This window comes from Phocoena sinus, chromosome 19 (assembly GCF_008692025.1).
Source record: "Phocoena sinus isolate mPhoSin1 chromosome 19, mPhoSin1.pri, whole genome shotgun sequence".
NCBI classification, from domain to species: domain Eukaryota; kingdom Metazoa; phylum Chordata; class Mammalia; order Artiodactyla; family Phocoenidae; genus Phocoena; species Phocoena sinus.
The window spans coordinates 10,434,873-10,456,455 of record NC_045781.1 but is presented as its reverse complement, the minus strand read 5'-3'; the positions used below and the strand labels follow the sequence as shown (position 1 = coordinate 10,456,455).

The following is a 21,583-nucleotide window of genomic DNA, read 5'->3' as shown; positions in this document are numbered from 1 at the left end:
CACGTTAGGAGGGTAGGGTTTGGGTTAGGGCCAGTGACATGGGGATGTCATGAATTTTGGCCCCAAATATAAGCATCTGGGGCCCAAGATGAGGGTAATACTTGAGCTTATTTGAGAAATGGGAGCAAATTGGACAGATACGACATTTAAATGAGCCACCTCTGGGAGTCAGGGTAGGAGCTGAGATGGGAAATTTTCATTGTAATACATGAGGTCTGAGAGGTAATATATTGCCAATGTGGGAGGCCCTGTCATAGGGGATAAGCCTGAATGTGAAATCTATTTTGAGCCCATCAACTGAATCAAACAGTCTAGGAGTCTGTAGAAATATGAAAAAAAATGACATAATTTTTTGATGGTGTCCTCCAGTGTCAACGTGACTACAATTAGCTCTGTGAATTTTCTCATCCTTTATTCGGGATGTCCCAGTCGTGGGATGGAAAGTGGTAACTCTCCATTGGGCTCCATCACGAATGATGTGGTGCTGCTGACTGAAATAGATGGACTCCCTTTCCACTGGGACTTGGTTATCCCAAGAGGCCCCACGGATGGCCAATGGGGCCAGGAGGGGGCAATGTCTCCTGGATTTGTGGACTTAGGCAAAGGACAGAGGGTGGGAAAAGCCACATTCTCCTGTAGTTTGGATATGCCTGAGGGTTCAAGCCGTATCCTGTAGATACCATTTCCTTTTAATAAGGAGGCTTCACTGCCTGTTCCAAGCCTGTGGGGTGTTGTTTCCTTTCCATAACCTATGGTAAAATAGGCAGCTGCACTTAAGAGACATGGGCTCAGGGCCTATGATGGCTTTTTTCTCAAGTAGGGCCCAATCAGCACTAAGATTTGTCTTTTAAGAGAAATCTACCTCAGCCACTGAGGGTAGTTTGTATCTGAAACACATGGGGAGTTGTTGGCTATCATGTGTGGTCCGAAGACTCCAAGGGGCACAAGACAGTTGCTAGGACTCCCACCATCCCACCAAGGGGTCACCAGGCAGATGTGGCATCGCTTGTTGGATGGTCTTTTCAGATGGGCCTGCTGTTGGGGTGGCCCCCATTCAAATTGAAATGATTTTTCCCGTGACTTTTGTCAATAGATTTTAAAAAGACTATTGTAAATGAATTGTTGCAACCAAATGTTGCAGGCCATGGCCTGACAGTGTGCTGCCAGAATGGAGCTCACGGATTTGGGGTGACTCAGACTCATGTAGGAGACACAATAAAGAATCAATCAAATTACTCTACCTCTCTTGGGCCCATGAAGGTTGTAATACAGTTTTTCTGTTTTGTTTTGTTTTTGCCACGCCGCATGGCTTGCGGGATCTCTGTTCCTCGACCAGGGATTGAACCCCAGCCACAGCAGTGAAAGGACAGAATTCTAACCAGCAGCCCACCAGGGAACTCCTTGTAATACAGTTTTTTTTATTGTAATACAGTTTTAAATTAAAATATTTTATCAACAGTTCTGCTGTGTAGATCTCCAAATGCGCAGCTTTTTGAGCCTTCATCTTGTGCATTCTTCAGAGGATCTGAAGTTCACCAATGGAGTTTGAACTAAACTTTCCAATGATATTATCTAGGTTTGCTGTTCTAACAGAGACAAAACGAACAGCAGTTTAAACAACATACAATAGTTTTCGCTCACGGATTCAGGTTAAGGTAACACTAGCCCCGGTAGGAAACCACCTTACTGCCCAGGAACTCGGCAATATGAACTTTGTCCCCAAGTGATTTGTGTGAACTGTAGTCCAACAGTTCCGAAGTGGCTCAAGTACTTCCGGCGGAAGAGGGTGGGAACTCGGGCTGTGTTCTCCTCTGGCTTTCTGGGAAGTGTAGTTTACAAGTTCCGTAGAGACTCGGACGCTTCCGCACAGGCGCCGCTGGGACAGGGGAATTGTGGGAAGTGTATCCCCAGCGAAGCCTGGGGGCGGGGTTTCAGGCCCTGCCGCTCTGGGCGGTCAGGTAGTCTCCCTCTCTTCTTTCGCGCTGGTGAGTTGCTTCCGCGTTTTGCGACCCGTGGGAATTTCCCTGGGAACCTGTCCAACCCAGCCATCAATTTGGGGGAAAGAGCTGCTTCAGAGAGCAATGGTTTGAGGGCTGGGGCGTGGGCGGTTGTTCCTTTGGGCGGAGTCCTCTGCGTTTGGGGCGGTGTATGGGATCGTTCCTGGCCTGGTTGGAGGGGCACTAGGGCTCTCGCCTTGAGGACCCATCCCCTAGGCCGTGCACCTAATACCCTGCTCTGTCATTTCCCGCAGTAGAACATTGGATGAATTACTTAAATTTCTGTCTCTGATGGTTTCTTGTAAAATTGGGATGACATTACTACTCTTAAAAAACAAAATTCAGGGAATATTCCGAAGGTCCAGTGGTTAGGACTCCGAGCTTTCACTGCCGAGGGCCGGGGTTCAATCCCTGGTGGGCGAGGTAAGATCCCACAAGCCACATGGCGGGGCCAAAAACAAAACAAAATCAAACAAAATTCAACTGTGTAAATTTGAAGATCTAATTGGCTTTATGCAACAGTTGGTGAATTGAGCAGCATCCCATCTAGTAAATAGAAGGGTTGTACAAAATGGAAAGGTTTTTTTTGTTGTTTCAGGCAGAAAAGTAGGGCAAAGGAATTATTAGTAAAAGAAAAGAAAGGATTCTTTTTAGGTCAAGATCTCTTTTTGTGGGGAATGGAATGGCAAGGGCTTTATCGTGAAGATTGCCTCTTCTCTGGGGGATGGAAATGGGCTTTGTAATAGATTACCTCGTTAGTGCTGGCCAGAAAATACCAGCCTGGTTGATTAACATTATATTTCTGTGTAAGGTGGAAACTGCAGTTAAGTCTTGGTTTGCTGTCATGGGGCGGGGTGTAGCAAATGACTCCATTTTGGGCCTTTTTTTTTTTTTTTAGCCGCCTCCGGGCATGCGGGATCTTAGTTCCCCCCACCAGACATCAAACCCTTGCCCCCTGCACTGGAAGCACGGAGTCTTAACCACTGGATCACCAGGGAAGTACCGGGCCTGTTCTTTCTTTTTTAACACTACCTTCCTAATACGGTGGTTTGAGAATTAAACGGGATGGTATGAATAAAAGTCTTGATGGAGAAAATGTTCACATATCGAGGTATGGGGCAGTCATTTTAGCTTATACATGGTTTGGCCTGAACTTTGTGTGAGCCAAAGCAGCCTGACTCATGGCCTGTCAAACACACACAGCACATCTGCTTTAACCATTGAGGTAAAGACTGTCCATCTCAAAGATAAGGATAAATAACTCCCGTCCTGTGGCATCTTCCTGCATCTCTCCTCTACCTGAGTATCTTTCCCAGAACAACATAAAACCGTGTTCATTGCAGCTTCCCATATAATGGCAAATCTAGTACTCATCAGGGATTGTGCCAAAATGCTTATTTAATTCATCCAGGAACACAGCAGTGGTTTGATAAATCGGGTTTATTCGCTGCGGTGAGAGATTACACCCACCTTGGGGAACCATGAGGTGCCACGACGGTAAGAGGGTGTCAGAAAAAAAAATCTATTACAGGATTTGGGCTTCATTTAAGTGTTTTGGGAGAGGGCCTAAGGACGCAGGGTTCACTCCGGATTGGATGCCGCCAGAAAGCAGGAGCAATTTTAAGATTTAGTATCTCAATAAATGTTATATTTGGGGAGAGCAGACTAGAACAAAGATAAAGCTCTAAGTGGTAAAGAAATAGCATCACTCTTTTAGCCAAGAGGAGGATGTTTGGCATTGTGTGGGTGGCACAGTGACCTTGTTTTTGTCTGTCTAAAAATTACGAAGGGGGCCTTCTTTTGTCTCACTTTACCGTGGTCTCAGAGAAACCTCATTTGAGGATGGTAGTCTGTGATTTATGTCCCAAAAGAGAATACTATTGGCCTGTGAGTGCCATGTCAGCTTTCAGATGTCAGGAGTATTTTGTTTTTAATTCTCATTACATTCAACACACCATTATATAGCCATCTTTTGGAAGGAGTTAGATTTTCAGTGGCTGACGTTAGAAAATGACTAGCTTATATTGAGTTTAGAAAAATAGATACAGAACACAAGATTTCATTTAAAAAAAGATGTATGTTGATAGGCATATGTGTTGACATGTTTACAGAGAGAAAAAAATCTAGTTATCTTCAAGGGGAAGGAATCTAGGTGCATCCCCCTCTCCCCCATTTTGCTTTATACAATTTTTAATTGGCTTCCAATAACATGTGTTTTTATTTTTTTTAATTTATTTTATTTATCTTTGGCTGTGTTGGGTCTTTGTTGCTGCGCGCGGGCTTTCTCTAGTTGCATCTAGCGGGGGCTACTCTTCATTTTGGTGCACAAGCTCCTCATTGCGGTGGCTTCTCTTGTTGGGGAGCACAGGCTCTAGGCGCACCGGCTTCAGTAGTTGTGGCGCACGGGCTTAGTTGCTCCGTAGCATGTGGGATCTTCCGGGACCAGGGCTCGGACCTGTGTCCCCTGCACTGGCAGGCGGATTCTTAACCAGTGCGCCACCACAGAAGTCCCAACGTATGTGTTTTTAAATTGCTCATTATAATAAAGATATTTTAACCAGAAAATATAAAGGAAAAAACTCAGTACAAAACATCCTCCATCAATAGAATCCTCCCCAGTGCTCTAGCATTTTGGCTTTGGGAGTCAGAATGACTCCAGTGCCAAGCTCTTCAGCCTTCATTATGCTTGCTTTGAGATAGCAGACAGTTTCTTAACGTCTCTGAAATTTTGTGTTTTCACCTCCAAAGTAGGGATCATAACTTCAATGAAAAGTTTAAATGAGGGAAGAGCACTTTTCCATGAGGACAGGCTTCCACTTTGGCCCTCTCAAGTTGTTTTTCCTGAGAAACCAGTGGTACCACAGGGTCTGGTACCTTCTTCGATCCTCCTGGTCCCTCCCAAATCCTTCTACCTTGCCTATTCTTTGACCTCTCAGTTTTAGCCTCATATTGTCAGATTATATTCAAATCAAACTACTTTCAAGCACCTAGTGTTCCCTAAACAGTCATCCCCCCTTAACTTCTTTCTTTTTTATTTTAAAAAAAAATTTTGGCTGCGCCCTGCGGCATGCGGGATCTTAGTTCCCAACCAGGGATCAAACCCTTGTCAAGGCCCTGGAGTGGGAACGTCCAGTCCTAGGCACTGGACGGCCAAGGAAGTCCCCCACCCTGTTAATTCCTTGAAGATTGCATCTCCTCACTTGTTCCCTTTCCAACAATACTCCTGCCATAATTGGAGGCATTTCGACTTCAGAAAGTCGTGTCTGGAACATTTTCGCTGGAGGACTCGGGGAAACGTAATGCTGACTCTCAGTGTAGGAATCCGCCTTACCACCCCGGAAGTTGGGACTTGGCGGGAATCTTTTCTCTCTGGCATTTTGGGAACCGTAGTCAAGGAGCTTCCCGTAGTCTTCCTGGAAAGTGAGCCTCTGGACTGTTTTCCTCGGCATTCTGGGAGATGTAGTCCAGGCACGGTGTAGACGCTCGCACTTCCGCTCAGGAAGGCGGCTCTGACGAATTCTGGGAAGTGTAGTCCAGAAAGCCCGGTGGACTCGTAGGCACTCCCGTTCCCGGAGTGGGCGGGTTGCCGTGTGTTTTCTGTGGGCCCGTGCGTCTGTTCCGCGTCTCGCTGGCCCTTGCGAGCTTCCTGTGTCTCCGCTTGGGACGCGCAACCACCTGGCAATCGATTTAGGGGAAAAGAATCCTCGGCGGAGAACGCAGGTGCGGAGGGGCGAGGGCGACCGTGTGCGTGCCCCTCGGCGGAGCCTCTGTGCGTTTGGGGCGTTCTGGAAACCCCAAGAGGGCACTGGCTACGCTCGCGTATCCCCTGGATTGGGAATTTCCGCGGCTCTCACCTCGCCCAGTCCGCCTCCCTACACTTTCCACGCGCGCTTCCACTTCCTCGCGTAGGGAGTTAATCTCCCTGTGCCTCCCGTTGCTTTTCTTTAAAATGTTAGGACCTTCCTAGAAGAATTGTTTTGGGAATTGAAAAAGGTGGTACAAATAGAAATTTTAAGTTCCTGGCACGTAGTGAATGATGATCTCTCCTTGGTGTTAATTTCTCGAGGAGCGGTCAGGTCCCCGGGTTAGGGTCAGAAATCCAGCTTCAATGACACTTGCCCTTCTCTCTATCTCTGCGTGACGCTGGATAATCCCGGACCCCTTCTGACTCTTTTGGAGGGGAAGGTTCCGGATTGCTCGGGATTGCTTCTAGATTGCTCGGAGGGAGGGGAAGCTTTAACTTTTATGGGGACAGGGACTCAATCGTGGCACTTCATAGCATTCTTTCTTTCTCCAGCGTGATTTCTCAAAAAGGACCACACGGAGGTAGAGGGAGTGACCCTGAGCTACATGATAGCAAAGCTCCACGTGAGTGGGACTTGACAGTTTTGTTTTACAATGATCTTCACATCAGTCAGAGAATGTGTAGGATGTGTAATTGGACATGAGTATTGATAGTAATTAATCCTTGACTGTTAACTTAAGTGATGAGGGCTTTACACAAATAAATACATTATGTCACGCCATGCCTCCGTGAAGAAATATTGCTCTTTTCCTGTTTTGAAAAATGAGATTGAGACCCAGGGAGCTGAAAGTTATTTGCCCATAGTCACCCACCAAGTAAGAGGCTGAGGTGGGGTTGGAATTCAGGCAGTCTGAGTCCAGAGCTTGAGTTCATAATCTTTTGGATGTGATTCTCCTTAAGCTTTAGGAACTAGGTGGAATCAAGCAGTTTAGTCAGAACCTGATTGTGAGGGACCTTAACATCAAATAAAATGGGCTTGGACTTTTCTATGAGTTTTTCAAAATATCATCAACTATTTTGTTTCACTTGTTACAAATAATATTTCTTATTCTCATAGTACTGTATCATTGTGGAACATTCAGAAATTAAAGAAATTTGAGAGAAAAAAATTGTTTAATTACTTATTAATCCAGGGTGTAAAGTTAGCAACAGTTAAGCTTCTAATGCGTCTCTGTTTAGTGATTCTTTTTGTGTATTTGTTTATAAACATTTTACAGATTTTATTTTATCCTACCTTTCTCAGTGATTTTTCCCTTATGTGTTTTAAGTATGGAGATTTCCAAACACTGACAAGAAAGAATAAACTAATGAACTTCCATGTAATTTAATGATCAGTCTTACTATTTTCATTATTATTGTTATTCCTGTGACTATTTCCTGATTTTTAAGAAAGTTTTATTTTTATATAATTTTAAACCTATAGCAAAGTTGCAAAAGTAGTATAAGGAACTCTCCTATACTTGTTACCCAAATTCACCAGTTGTTTACATTTTGCCTATCGACTCTGTTCCTCCATCAGGAATGTACCTATATTCAGTGACAGCTCATCTTAGCTTTCTGCATGAAGGAAGCCCACGTACCATGAGTAATCAGGAGGTGTCTTGGTAAGAAGGATTTAGGAAAGGCTGACTATAGGATTTTAGCATCACATACTTGGTAATATTAGACTATTATACTAAATGTATTTTTTAATTAATTAATTAATTTATTTATTTTTGGCTGCGTTGGGTCTTTGTTGCTGCACGTGGGCTTTCTTTAGTTGCATCAAGCGGGGGCTACTCTTTGTTGCAGTGCGCGGGATTCTCACTGCGGTGGCTTCTCTTGTTGCAGAGCATGGGCTCTAGGCACGCGGCTTCAGTAGTTGCAGCACGCGGGTTCAGTAGTTGTAGCTCGCAGGCTCTAGAGTGCAGGCTCAGTAGTTGTAGCACACGGGCTAAGTTGCTCCGTGGCATATGGGATCTTCCCGGACCAGAGCTCAAACCCGTGTCCCCTGCGTTGGCAGGCGGATTCTTAAACCACTGCGCCACCAGGGAAGCCCCTATACTAGATATTATACTAGAGAATAGTGTTTATATATTAGATATCTATTAAGTTATTTCTAATCATAGTTAATAGGTAACAGTAGATAATACCAGATAGCATATTAGGTAACATACTGTTATATAATCCACGTCCTGTATTTTGTTCTGTTTTTCATTGGAAGTCTTCATAACTGGTTTTTCCCTCAGTTTAAAGTCCAATTTTATACCCAGCTCACAGATACAGAGAACAGATTGGTGGTTGCCGGAGACAGGGTGTGGCGGGGGTGGGTGAAATGGATGAAAGTGGTTAAAAGGTTCAAACTTGAAAGTATAGAGTAAATAAATCATGGAAATATAATGTACATCATTATGACTCTAGTTAATAATACTGTATTGCTCATTTGAAAGTTTCTAGAAGAGTAGCTCCTAAAATTTCTCATCACACAAAATACATAAATTTGTAATTATGTATGGTGATGTATGTTGACTAGATTTATTGTGGTAATTATTTCACAACATATACAAAACTAGAATGATTATGTCGTACACCTGAAATTAATATTATAACCCAATTATACCTCAATTTAAAAAGCAATAATAAAGCTCATGCACTTGATCATTAAAAAAAATTCCAATTTTATGCCTTGCCTTAAGGTGTATATTTGTTTATAAACATTTTATAAAATTTTTTTCATACTTTTCATAATGTTCTTCTTTGACATGGAATGATTCCACAGCCTTTGTCTTTTTTGTTCTTGATGCTTTTAGGGAGTATAGAGGCAAGTTATTTTGGAGGACCATTTGAGGTTCATCTGATATATTCCATGTTTAGCTTCAGATTACGCATTGTTGGCAGGGATTCCACAGAAGTGGTGAAGTGTCCTTGTCACTGCAACATAGCAGGAGCCAAAGAATATCAGTTTGTCCCTATATTGGTAAACTCAACTTTGTTTACTAGGCTAAGGTAATGTCTGTCAGATTTCTCCATTGTAAAGTTACTCTTGTTTTTCGGAATTAATAAAGTTTTATTATGGGGAGATACATTTATTAGTGGGCATTCTACTAGAAAGAGAAGCTTCTTCTCTCCCACTTATTTATTTAGTCATTTAAATATAAATATTAGTATGGACTCAGGATCCATAAATTAGTATTCTAAATGACATGTAGATTAATAAACATTTATTTTTACCAGCTTGAGGTATATTGTACATATCATAGAATTCACCCACTTGAGATGTACAAATCAATGATTTTTTAGTAACTTTGCTGAGTGGTGCAACCATTGCCATAATAATTTGGAACATTTTCATTTCCCCAGTTGGATTCCTTAGTTAATCCCCATTCTCTCCCCAGATACCCAGGCTACCACTAACCTACTTTCTGTCTCCATAGATTTGCCTATTCTGGACATTTCATATAAATGGAATCATACAATATGTAGACTTTTGTGTCAGTCTTCTTTTGCTTCCCACACATTTGCAAGGGTTCATCCACGTTGTAGCATAATCAGGACTTCATTCCTTTTCATTGGTGCATAATATTCCGTTGTACGGATATGCCACAATTTGTTCTTTCACGCATAGGCCAACATTTTGGATGTTTCCAAATTAGGTTATCATGAATAATGCTGCCGTGAACGTTCATATGCTCATTCACAAGAAGCATCTGCATGGGTGAGCGGCGACCCAGGTCACTCTTTCGTGTCTTTTTTCTGCCTTCCCAGACACTCTGCCAGGTGCAATTCTGACCTCCCAGGATCTGTGTAACTCAGGACTGTGCCCATCCCCAGACACAGGAGGAAACATGACCATGTTCAAGGTGAGTAGGGCCCGCCTTTCTCACTTTTAAAGTTCCATCTCATTACTCAGACTGTTGCACGTTTGTCTTGGGATGACTCAAGCAGAACGAGAGACATGGGAGGGCCTGTTCTCCTCCCAGCTCTTAAGTTGTCCCTTTTGAGTTTTCATTGCATTTGTTTTTATTGTTTATTTTGTGTTATTATTATTTATTTTATAGAGTAGAAAAATGACTAGAAATGAACAACTCTCTCACTTCACTACTTCCCTCCTGACAAACAAGCTGTTTTTATTTTCTCTTACTCTTTTTCTCATGTGCATTCATAACTCTTTTGTATTTATGATGTACATTTAATTTTAAATTGTAGCTTCTTTCCTTTAATATTAGATAACGTTCATTTTTTTAATGGATACAACATATTTGTCATTGAATTGATGTACGTTTTTATTTTTTTGTACCCTTTTATTTATAACTGCTTCCCACTTGTAGCCATTTAGATGGTTTAGGAATTTGACTGTTCTAAGCAACCCTGCAGTGACAGCTTTCCTACATTAAACCTTCCCCCCCCCAAATCAGTTCTGAAAACAGTCTCAGTTTTTTCTCCTTACTGTACCGTGAGCTCAGTATAGAAAGAGTACATTTGATATGTGTCATGTTGGCTGTTTTCTAGGTAGAATATCCAAATACAAGCATGGCGCAGCCCTAACTTGCTTTGCACAAACATATTTGGAGGTTTTCACACAGGAAGAGCTGGATTCTGACTTCCCCAGGCCTGAGTCATGGCTTGTGTATATTTTATTTACTGGTCCTTTTTTGTTCTTTTATGTATTAACCAGTTTGACTAAAGTAGTATGTAACCTTAGCTTAAAATGTCCAGTGATACTAGATTTGCCAGTAACTTGACTTCTGTTTCTGCATTTACTCTTTAGAGCAGCTGCGTGAGGAGATTTTGTCTCATTTTCTTCTTAAACACTTGAAATATGAGACACCTGCTCACGTTGACACAGGAAACCAAGGGTCTGGAATGCTAAGCAGTCTGCTTAAGTGAAAGATAAACAAGAAGAAAGAAAGAGTTCATTTGAGACCTGTGTCTTGTTGTCTGGAGGGCCTTTTGAGTGATGATTTCCACAGTCAGTAGGTGGCGCTGCTCCTCCCCGACCCCTTTCTTGGGTTGCATCTCTTCTCTTTCTGCATCTCTCCTCTACCTGAGTACCGCCGCAGGTACTGAGATGCTCAGCGCTCCAGGCACACAAAGACAGCAGTTAGCACAGTCGTTGTATAAAATCTTTAAATTCCTCTGTGGCAAAAGATACCTTACATGGTATTACCAGAAAAAATAGCAACCTGGGGCAAAAGTATTTACCAAACGGATTCCAAAAAAAGACAAAATCCAGAATAAAGAATCTTATACATAGGACAAAGGAAAAAATATAGCGGAATATGAATGGGGACATGAACAGGTATGTTAAAGAGGACAGATACAGATGGTTAATAAACATCTGGAAAGGTATTAGTATTAATTTATAATCAGATAAGTGGGAATACTAAAGCAAATTGTTCTTCCAAGTCAGATTACAAAAACCGTGGGAAAATTTATAACCTGCTCCTGGCCAATATATGGAGATTCAGGGTACTTGTACTCTCTTCAAAGATTAGGGAAGTAGGAAAAAAAATTGGGAAGAAAATCTGCCATTATATAATTTTATAATTTATATATTTAATATATAATTTAAAATATAATTTAAAATATGCCTATTTTGACATTTTAATTTTCATTTATTTATTTATTTAATTTTGGCCACGTTGGGTCTTCGTTGCTGCGTGCGAGCTTTCTCTAGTTGTGGTGAGTGGGGGCTACTCTTTGTTGCGGTGCACAGGCTTCTCATTGCAGTGGCTTCTCTTGCTGTGGAGCACAGGCTCTAGGCACACGGGCTTCAGTAGTTGTGGCTCACGGGCTCTAGAGCGCAGGCTCAGGAGTTGTGGCGCACGGGCTTAGTTGCTTCGTGGCATGTGGGATCTTCCCGGACCAGGGATCGAACTTGTGTCCCCTGCATTGGCAGCTAGATTCTTAACCACTGCACCACCAGGGAAGTCCTGCAAGTATTTTTAAATAGTGAGGGAAATAAGATCTACAAAAATGATGTTCTTTGCAGGATGGATTATAAAGAGAAAAATATGTAAAATTAAATATGCTTTATTTAGAACAGGTAAATGTAGATAATCAGTTCTCTGGAATAATACACAGCCACGAAATGGGGTGAAATAGGTGTTATAATATGAAGGAATAATAAGAGTAATAGCAAATGTTTATCAGGCGCTTACTCTGTGCCACATACTCTTCCAAATGCCATAGATATTCCCTTGTTTAATCGTTGAAAGAACTCTGTCATGTAAGGACCATTATACAGAGAGGAAACTCAGGCACGTAGGCAAGCTTGTCCAAAGTCACACAGCTAGTAAGGGGAAGGGCCACGCAGACCTTTGGGAATCATGCCAAGGCATGTTGGATCCAGAGCATGACACTGAATGCTGCAATTAAGAGATGTAGTGTGGGCAAGATGGGAACCCATGTCTCTAGGAAGATCCTGGAACCAAGACTCTTCAGTCTGTGGGACTCAGAGAATAGAAATATCGCTACCAGAGCCCTTTACCAAGCAAGAAGTCCTTCAATAGGAAAATCTGGCTTCTAGCAGCATGAGTAGCTTATATGCACTCTAATTCAAGTCTAGCCAGTCAGCTTCCAAGTTTGAAATTCCCCTGACCCCTGGATCGAGGAAACAGACTTGAGAGCCTTGCTTCCTGTCTCCTTGTTGGTTGACCTCGCCATAAAGCTTTTTCTAAAAAAAAAAAAAAAAAAGTGTACCTTGAGGTTACATAGGGTGAACTACATCGATGTCCCACACAGGTTACCAAAAGCTTGTTAGCTTGGCAGACAGTAAAGAAAAGTGGTAGCTTTTCTATCACAACAGGGTTCGTGTGTGTGAGAGGAAGAAGGCCATTGCTGTCAAATATGTTTGGACTAAATTGCGAAATTCTTCTCAGGACAACTGGCAATATTCAACAAAAAGTAAAATGCATGTAGTCCAGGATATATATTTAGGGTTTTGGGAGGCTTACTGGTAAGTAGACCCAATGAGGGCACAAAATAAATACAAGGACGGTTGTCACTGCCACACTTTCGGTGAGGCTGAGGAAAATCAGTGTGTGACATTGGCAGGATGAAAGGAGAAGGTCTGGGAAGTCTACAGATTTGACTGAAGTCCCTCAGAATCTGGGCTCACTTCCCTCCCATCCTCTCCATCTTTTCAGCACTGTCCCTTTTCTTTCTTTCTTTTTTGTTTTTAAAATATTTATTTATTTGGTTGCGTTGGGTCTTAGTTGTGGCAGGCGGGCTCCTTAGTTGTGGCATGCGAACTCTTACTTATGGCATGCATGTGGGATCTAGTTCCTGGACCAGGGATTGAACCTGGGCCCCCTGCATTGGGAGCGTGGAGTCTTAACCACTGTGCTACCAGGGAAGCCCCAGCTGTCCCTTTTCAAGTGGCCATTGGTTTTAAGATTGAGGCTACATGTGTTTGGTGTCGTAGGAGGTGGTGACCTTCAAGGATGTGGCTGTGACCTTCACGGAGGAAGAGCTGGGGCTGCTGGACTCCACCCAGAGGAAGCTGTACCAGGAAGTGATGCTGGAGAACTTCCGGAACCTGGTCTCAGTAGGTGAGGACAGGCACCCTCTCTAACCTAATGTCAGCTCCCCAGTTTGGCCTTGTGTCTTCAGGTGTTGAAGGCTTTGGGGATCTTGAAACGGTCACCTGCATTTGGGCACCTCACTTTTCTACCAGCAGTTTTTTAACGAAATCAAATAAGGTAGAAAAATGCCAGGATTTGTTGGGAAGAATGGAATACATTGCAGCAAAAACTCTTACCAATTGCGTGAGTGATGTAAGAACCGATGGGAGGAGATTTAATAAAGGTGGACATTGGCAATAAATCGGTTTCTGTAATACTTACTACGCATATGTGTCTGGGTCTTGAAATACTGGTAGTTCTTCAAATAGGTCATGTTTTTTGTTTATTGTTTTTTTTAAATACACTGGTTTTGATTCATTGATCAACATTTAATTCAGGAATCTAAATTTCCAGTAAATTGTACCTTTAGTGTGTTCCTTTTAAGTATGTGACTCTGCATGTTCACAGGGTGTCACCCCTTCAAACGTGATATATTCCACTTAGAAAAGGAAAAAAGGCTTTGGGTGGTGAAGACAGCAACCCAAAGAGAAGGGACATCAGCTAAGAACCAGGCAGATAAGAGTCCTTGGAGATGCTCTTCTATGTGTTTTTGCTTTTCTCCAGTCCTTTGCTGTCATCTGGTCCAAATTGCCAGACTCCTTCTTTCACATGCCTTTGTACTGGTTGCCCTGCTCCTACCCTTCCCGTCCTATAGTCTGTTCTCCCCGTCACAGCCAAAAGTGATGCTTAGGAAAGATTGCCATTCCTCTATTCCAAACCTTTTATGGCTTATTTTTCTCAAAGTTAAAACCTCTTCAAGTGGCTTCTGGAGTCCTCCAGGGTCCGCTCATGGGCCCCTGCTGCCTCTCCAATTCCTCTCCTCTGCTCTCCTCTCTCGCTCCATCCCTCCCACCCCTGCCGGCCTCCGCAGTGTTCTCAGACCTGCTGGGGATGCTGTATCGCCCGTGGCTGCCCTAATAAATCACCACAAACTTCATGGCTTAACACAACACATGTTGATCATCTTACACTTCCAGAGGTCAGAGCTGTAACGTGGTTCTCACGGGGCTGAAATCAAGGTGTTGGCACCATTGCGTTTCTCCTTGGGGGCTCTAGGGGATAACCTGCCTTTCCAGCTGCTAGTGGTCACCCAAATCTCTTAGCCTGTGGCTGCCTGCCTCCATCTTCACAGCCAGCGACATCGCTTCTCTCTGCCCCTTGCTGTGTATTTGCACGCCCCTCTCCCGCTCTTCTTCTGCATCCCACTTCTTCTTTGAAGGGCCCTTTTGACTGCATTGAGACCCCACGCCCACCCCATATTAGAGGATCATCTTCCCTTTTAAAGTCAGCTGATCAGCACCTCAATCCCATCTGCAACCTTAATTCCCCTCTGCCACATAACCTAACATATCTTAGGTTCCAAAAATCAGGACGTGAGTTCCTTGGGGGACAGTTACTCTGCCCACTGCCGGGACTTCTGCCTCTTAGCCCTCACCTTGCTCTCTCTCTTCCTTTTACCTCAGATCCTCCTGTTCCTCCCTTACTGCCTTCAGGTCTCCGCTCCGTTCTAACAGCACACGAAAGGCCTCCTCTGACCACCCTGTCTAAAATCCCATCCTCCCTGTACTCTCCTTGTTCTGCCTTTTATTGGGTCTCACAGACTTTGGTTTGCTTGCTTATCACTTCTCTCTCTGCACTGAAGTGTGATCCACAGGAGTGAGGAGTTTTGTCTGTCCTGTTTAGTGCTCTGTCCTCAGTACCCAGAGCATCCTGGTATGTGGCAGGTGTCTGTAAATACTTGTTGACTTAGTGAGCGTGTTGATGGATGGAACAGGAGACCCCCGTGTCTCCGAGGGTCATGGAGATAACTGTTAGTCATGTGCAAACCAGAGTGAATGAAGGAGGTTGCAGAACATTTTTGTCTTTTGATGAATGTCTATCCGATTACTTTCATTTTTTTTCTTATTCGTTTTTTAATTTCATTTTTATTTATTTTATCTTTCCAATTACTTTCTGTTTCAATTACTTTCTTTTTTTAGTTGAAGTATAGTTGACTTACAATGTTGTGCTAATTTCTTTTTTTACAAATTTATGTATTTTATTTATTTATTTTTGGCTGAGTTGGGTCTTCGTTGCTGCACATGGGCTTTCTCTAGTTGCGGCGAGCGGGGGCTACTCTTTGTTGCAGTGCGCAGGTTTCTCATTGCCGTGGCTTCTCTTGTTGAGGAGCACAGGCTCTAGGCTCGTGAGCTTCAGTAGTTGTGGCATGTGGGCTCAGCATTTGTAGCTCACGGGCTCTAGAGCGCAGGCTCAGTAGTTGTGGCGCACGGGCTTAGTTGCTCCACGGCATGTGGGATCTTCCCGGACCAGGGCTCAAACCCATGTCCCCTGCAATGGCAGGCGGATTCTTAACCACTGCACCACCAGGGAAGTCCCCCACATTCTGTTTTCAAAGAGGTAGTCCAAAAGATTCAGAAGGAACTAGTGATGTGCCCTCTTGCTTTCTTTTCACCCCAAGGGATTTTTGCCACCTTTGATTTTCTTTATTAACAGCATGCTTGGTGTACCCTGGTCTCTGGGACAGCTTTTCAGCTTTCCAGCAAAGCTGAGTTCTCTGTCCCTTTGATATTTCAAATAACTTACTTGGAAAAGATGTTTTCCTTGTAGGACTTGGCTTAAGCTCTCATAAAAAAGTCAAACCGAGATTCATTTATTCATTCAACATGCATTTGTAGGGTACTCACTGTACTCCAGGCATGATTCTGGACAGTGATTATAAAGTAGGAACGTGTAAAAATGTGTTCCATGTACAAAGTGTGAAATGCTTCCCGCTTTGATGCATTGCAGTGGGAAAGAGGCATATTAAACAACAAATGATTTAGTGAGTCACGTGGGGAAAAGTGCTGTGTAGAACATAAACAGATTCAAGGAGGATGGACCTTGCCACAGGTAGACTGAGTGAGGGCAGGATTGGTTATTTTACATTAGGTGGTAAAGAGGCCTCAGTGGTGGGTTGACACTGAACAGAGGCCTAAAAGACATGAGGAGTCACCCAGGTGTCTGAGAAGACTTCCTGGCAGAATTTAACTCCCATTTTAGGATTAGCTTTCAGAGTTTATACCGTGACCTCACCTTTTCCCTTTCTCAATATCTGTCTCTGAGTAAAAGATTACCTTCCACTTTTAACTTTTTTTCTTAGAGGTCTGTATTAATATCAGGTTTAGGACAGTGTATGTTATCTGTTCAACTTGGTTTCCCTTTTGTCCTAATGGAGAAAACCTGCCAGTAGGAGCTGAAGTTCTATCCTCTGCTTTCACTGTGTTTTAGTCGGTGTGTGATTAGATATTTGCTGCCAAACCTGCAAGTCATTCTGACCATTCCAATCACCTCAATGCTAAAGTAACTTTCCAATAAAGCGACCCAAGGCAGAGCTGTAGAGAGGCTGTTTATCATATGTCTGCTGGATCAAAGAGGAGGCACCTTAAAGGGAGGGGGGTGAATTTCTCCTTTGAAACTTGTCAAAATTTCTTCACAAGTATTTTCTTCCTTCTTCTCCTTCTTCTTCTTCTTTTTCTTGTGTATGAGGATTCCCTGGTGCTCCAGGGGTTAGGACTCTGTGCTTTCACTGCTGAGGGCCTGGGTTTGATTCCCTGTTGGAGAACTGAGATCCCACAGCAAAAAAAAAAAAAGCCTGTTTTGTTTTGTTTTGTTTTTAGAGCAGTTTTAGGCTCACAGCAAAATTGAGAGGTAGGTACAGAGATATCTCATATATCCCTTGCCCTCCCGACACTCACAAGCTTTAGCATCATTGACATGTCCTACCAGATACAACTGATGAGCCTACACTGAGACGTCGTTATCATCCAGAGACTATACTTTACATTAGGGTTCATTCTTGGTGTTGTACATTTTATGGATTTGGACAAATGTATAACGTCATGTAGCCACCATTATTAATATCATACAGAGTATTTCCACTGCCCTAAAAATCTTCTCTGCTTTGCTTATTCATCGCTCCTTCCCCCTAACCCTTGGCAGCCACTGACCTTTTTACTGTCTCCATACTTTTGCCTTTTCCAGAACATCAAATAGTTGGAACCATACAGTATGTAGGCTTTTCAGATTGGCTTCTTTCTTTCTTCTTATTTAATAATATGCATTTACGTTTCCTCCACTTCTTTTCCTGGCTTGATAGCACTTTTCATTTTAGCACTGAATAATATTCCACAGTGTGGAGGTACCACAATTTATTTATCCATTCACCTACCGAAGGACATCTTGGTTGCTTCCACATTTTGTTTATGGAAAAGTTATTGCTTTTCCTTAAAGTTCTAGTTGATTCAGATTTTATTATCTATATAACTTTTTTGTCTACATCATTTATTAACTATATAGTTTACTATCCAAGATTGTAGGCTGCCTTTGAAATTCAGTAGAAATGGCCATAGGTGAACAATTGGAATCTAGTTATCAATTTTTTAAGTTAAGTTTTTGATGTCTAACTTGCGCCTCACATAGGAAATTTGCACCAGTGGGTTTTGTTATGCTTAGTGGATAGGAGCCAGCTGGACCACCTCTTGGTTTCCTTTGGCACGCAAACCAGAGCCCATGACATACAATGGAAGAGGTGAACTGAACATTCTCTGGATTCATTCAAGTCTCACACTGTCTCCTAAATGTGAAATCGTGACAGCACTGAGCAGAGCCTTCAGTTGTCCACATCTCTGAACTTTATGTCTTTGCAGAAGGAAAGATCCAAAGTGAGATGGAGACTGTTTCAGAAGCAGGACCACGTGAAGAGCTTTCCTCCTGGCAGATCTGGCAACACATTGCAAGTGACTTCACCAGGTGTCAAGACTCCATGATAAAAAGTTCTGAATGCCACCAACACGGTGGCTCATCCGGCCAGGTTGGGGCAGGATTCTCTGAAACTCACACAGGCCAGAAACCTTATCAGTGTAATGAATGTACAAGATCTTTCAGTGATGTCTCCAACTTTGATCTTCATCAACACATACACCCAGGAGAGAAGTCTCATACATGTGGTGAGTGTGGAAAAAGCTTCTGTTACAGCTCAGCACTTCGCATTCATCAGAGAGTCCACTCGGGAGAGAAGCGCTATAAGTGTGATGAGTGTGGCAAGGAGTTCAGTCAGAGCTCACAGCTGCAAGCTCATCAGAAAGTCCACACCGTAGAGAAGCCATTCAGATGTGAGCAGTGTGGGAAAGGCTTCAGTCGTAGGTCAACACTTACTGTTCATTGTAAATTACATATGGGAGAGAAACCTTATAATTGTGACCAATGTGGAAGGGCCTTCATTCATGCTTCACATCTTCAGGAACATCAGAGAATCCACACTGGGGAGAAACCGTTCAAATGTGATATATGTGGTAAGAACTTCCGCCGTAGATCAGCCCTTAACAGTCATTGTATGGTCCACACTGGAGAGAAGCCATACAAATGTGATGAGTGTGGGAAGTGTTTCACTTGTAGCTCAAATCTTCATATCCATCAGAGGGTCCACACAGGAGAGAAACCTTATAAATGTGAGGAGTGCGGTAAGTGCTTCATTCAGCCTTCACAATTTCAGGCCCATCGGAGAATCCACACGGGAGAGAAACCGTATGTCTGTAAAGTGTGTGGTAAGGGCTTCATTTACAGTTCAAGTTTTCAAGCCCATCAGGGAGTCCACACAGGAGAGAAACCATACAGATGCAGTGAGTGTGGGAAGCACTTCAGGATGAAAATCCATTATCAAGTTCATCTGGTCATCCACACAGGAGAGAAACCCTATAAATGTGAGGTGTGTGGGAAAGGCTTCCGTCAGAGTTCATATCTTAAAATCCATCAGAAGGCCCACAGCATAGAGAAACCTTACAAGTGTGAGGAGTGTGGGCAGGGCTTCAATCAGAGTTCACGACTTCAGATCCACCAGCTGATCCATAATGGTGAGAAACCATACAAATGTGAAGAGTGTGGGAAGGGATTCAGTCGTAGAGCAGATCTTAAAATTCACTGCAGAATCCACACCGGAGAGAAACCGTATAATTGTGAGGAGTGTGGGAAGGTTTTTAGTCAGGCGTCTCATCTTCTGACCCATCAGAGAGTCCACAGTGGAGAAAAACCATTCAAATGTGAAGAGTGTGGGAAGAGCTTCAGTCGGAGTTCACACCTTCAAGCCCATCAAAAAGTCCACACTGGAGAAAAGCCATACAAATGTGAGAAGTGTGGGAAGGGCTTCAAGTGGAGCCTGAACCTCGACATGCATCAGAGGGTCCACACAGGAGAGAAACCATATAAGTGTGGAGAGTGTGGGAAGCACTTCAGTCAGGCCTCAAGTCTTCAGCTTCATCAGAGTGTCCACACTGGAGAGAAGCCGTACAGATGTGATGTGTGTGGTAAAGTCTTTAGTCGGTCTTCACAGCTTCAGTATCACAGGCGAGTTCACACAGGGGAGAAACCTTACCAGTGTGAGACGTGTGGTAAAAGCTTCAGTTGGCGCTCCAATCTTGTAAGTCATCACAAAATGCATACTGGGGATACATTTTATGAAAGCAGCGAGAGTGGTAAGAACATCAAGGAACTGTCAGAGGAAAGAAGTTCTACTAAATGATGTTTTCAAAACACTCAAGTGCAACGTGAATTCTTGCAAGCGTCAGGTCTCATAGGAGAGAAAGTATTTTAGGTTAGTTGGTGTTGAAGCAGTAGCTAAACAGATCCTAGTGTTCACCAGACCACACAGCAGAGATCCCTTCTGAGTGGTGCAGTAAGGGCTGCATTCAGAACTTTGACATTTATCAGATGTCACTTAGGAGACAGCACTTAGAAAGGAAATGAGTTTGGTCTGGCCTTTAATAAAAGCGTAAGGATTAGCTAGTCAAAATTGATGTCCATGAGAATGTGCGCTCCATGAGGGCAGGGACTTGGCTGCTGAATCTACACAGCCTTAACATTGACTAGCGCTTTTAGGTGTGCTCAGTACTTGTGTTTTAAATAAACCAAAAGGGGGAAATGTATAATATATGAAAGTTGTATCCAGAGGAGGAAACCTGCAAAATAAAATTAATTCAGGACATGACCATTTGTTGAAATACTGAAAACCACTGCAGAAAACCAATCTTCAATATATATATTTTTAATTTATTTTTGGTTGCGTTGGGTCTTCATTGCTGCACACAGGCTTTCTCTATTTGCAGTGAGCAGGGGCTACTCTTCATTGTGGTGCTTGGCTTCTCATTGCGGTGGCTTCTCTTGTTGTGGAGCATGGGCTCTAGGCATGCAGGCTTCAGTAGTTGTGGCATGTGGCTGAGTTGCTCTGCGGCATGTGGGATCTTCCTGGACCAGGGCTCAAACCCGTGTCCCCTGCATTGGCAGGCAGATTCTTAACCACTGCACCACCAGGGAAGCCCCCCAATCTTCAATATTAATATGCTATTAGCCTATCGCAACTGGCTCCTTGCCTCCTGCAACTTCTGTTCTCAAGTTGGGTGGTTTTTTGAGGCCCCGTCTAGTTTTCCAAGGACTGTGTTCAGTAGAAATTGAACTATCTTGTGATTTTTTTTTCTGATGGTACAGACTGAAAAAACATGATTAACTTTACAACAACAGTAACTGCATAGTATACAATTGATTTTTTTGTCTGTCAATGTTAAGGCAGGGTTTACTGTAACACTTTGAAAGTGTCAGAAAGATTGTTTGTCCCTAGAAAAAAATTTTTTAGTTGACCTGGAACTTACTGATTTCTAAGTCTCTGCATTTTCATCCAGACTTTGAAATGTTTGCCTTCTAATTATTGTAGCATTTCTTCTATCAAAACTTCTCAGGTAGGGGCCATGCCGTATTCTTCCCCCACATCCATGAGGCAAATACCCAGAAAACTTGTAGGAATTTGATAAAATTATCAAATGTATTATTGAGACAAGACTAACATTTATGTGCTTTTCCCTACTAGTAGCAGTAAAGCACGGTTTCAGGAAAGGAGTATATATCAGAATATATTAGATTGTACATCCCTTTGATCTAGAAATCATAATTGGAAGTTATTGATTATGAGATTAAAATATCAAAAAATGAGCACCACCTCAATGATGTCACTGAATTTTTTAATGGAAATTAGTGTACAGCTGTAAGAATTTGAGTTTTGATATATTCCTATATTAATCTGAAGCCATTAAAATGATGACAGGAACTTCCCTGGTGGTGCAGTGGCTAAGAATTCGCCTGGCAATGCAGGGGAC

The 21,583-nt window shown here is 42.9% G+C and overlaps 1 protein-coding gene across 5 annotated transcripts; it reads left to right on the top strand.

Annotated features, from left to right (window-relative positions):
• The first annotated feature begins 1,925 nt into the window (after window positions 1–1,925).
• On the top strand, window positions 1,926–20,421 carry LOC116744419 (zinc finger protein 234-like). 5 transcript variants are annotated; one of them, XM_032614165.1, is made up of 5 exons: window positions 4,464–5,717; window positions 6,295–6,365; window positions 9,547–9,641; window positions 13,208–13,334; window positions 18,092–20,421. In XM_032614165.1, exons 3-5 carry the CDS (start codon window positions 9,627–9,629, stop codon window positions 19,957–19,959), a joined length of 2,010 nt encoding a protein of 669 aa, XP_032470056.1. In that variant the 5' UTR covers window positions 4,464–5,717; window positions 6,295–6,365; window positions 9,547–9,626; the 3' UTR covers window positions 19,960–20,421. The 5 variants fall into 5 exon arrangements, with proteins under 5 accessions (XP_032470055.1, XP_032470056.1, XP_032470052.1 ...); XM_032614161.1 differs by having other exon boundaries at window positions 6,295–7,406; XM_032614163.1 differs by lacking the exon at window positions 4,464–5,717 and adding an exon at window positions 7,322–7,406 and having other exon boundaries at window positions 5,726–6,365.
• Window positions 20,422–21,583: the final 1,162 nt, after the last annotated feature.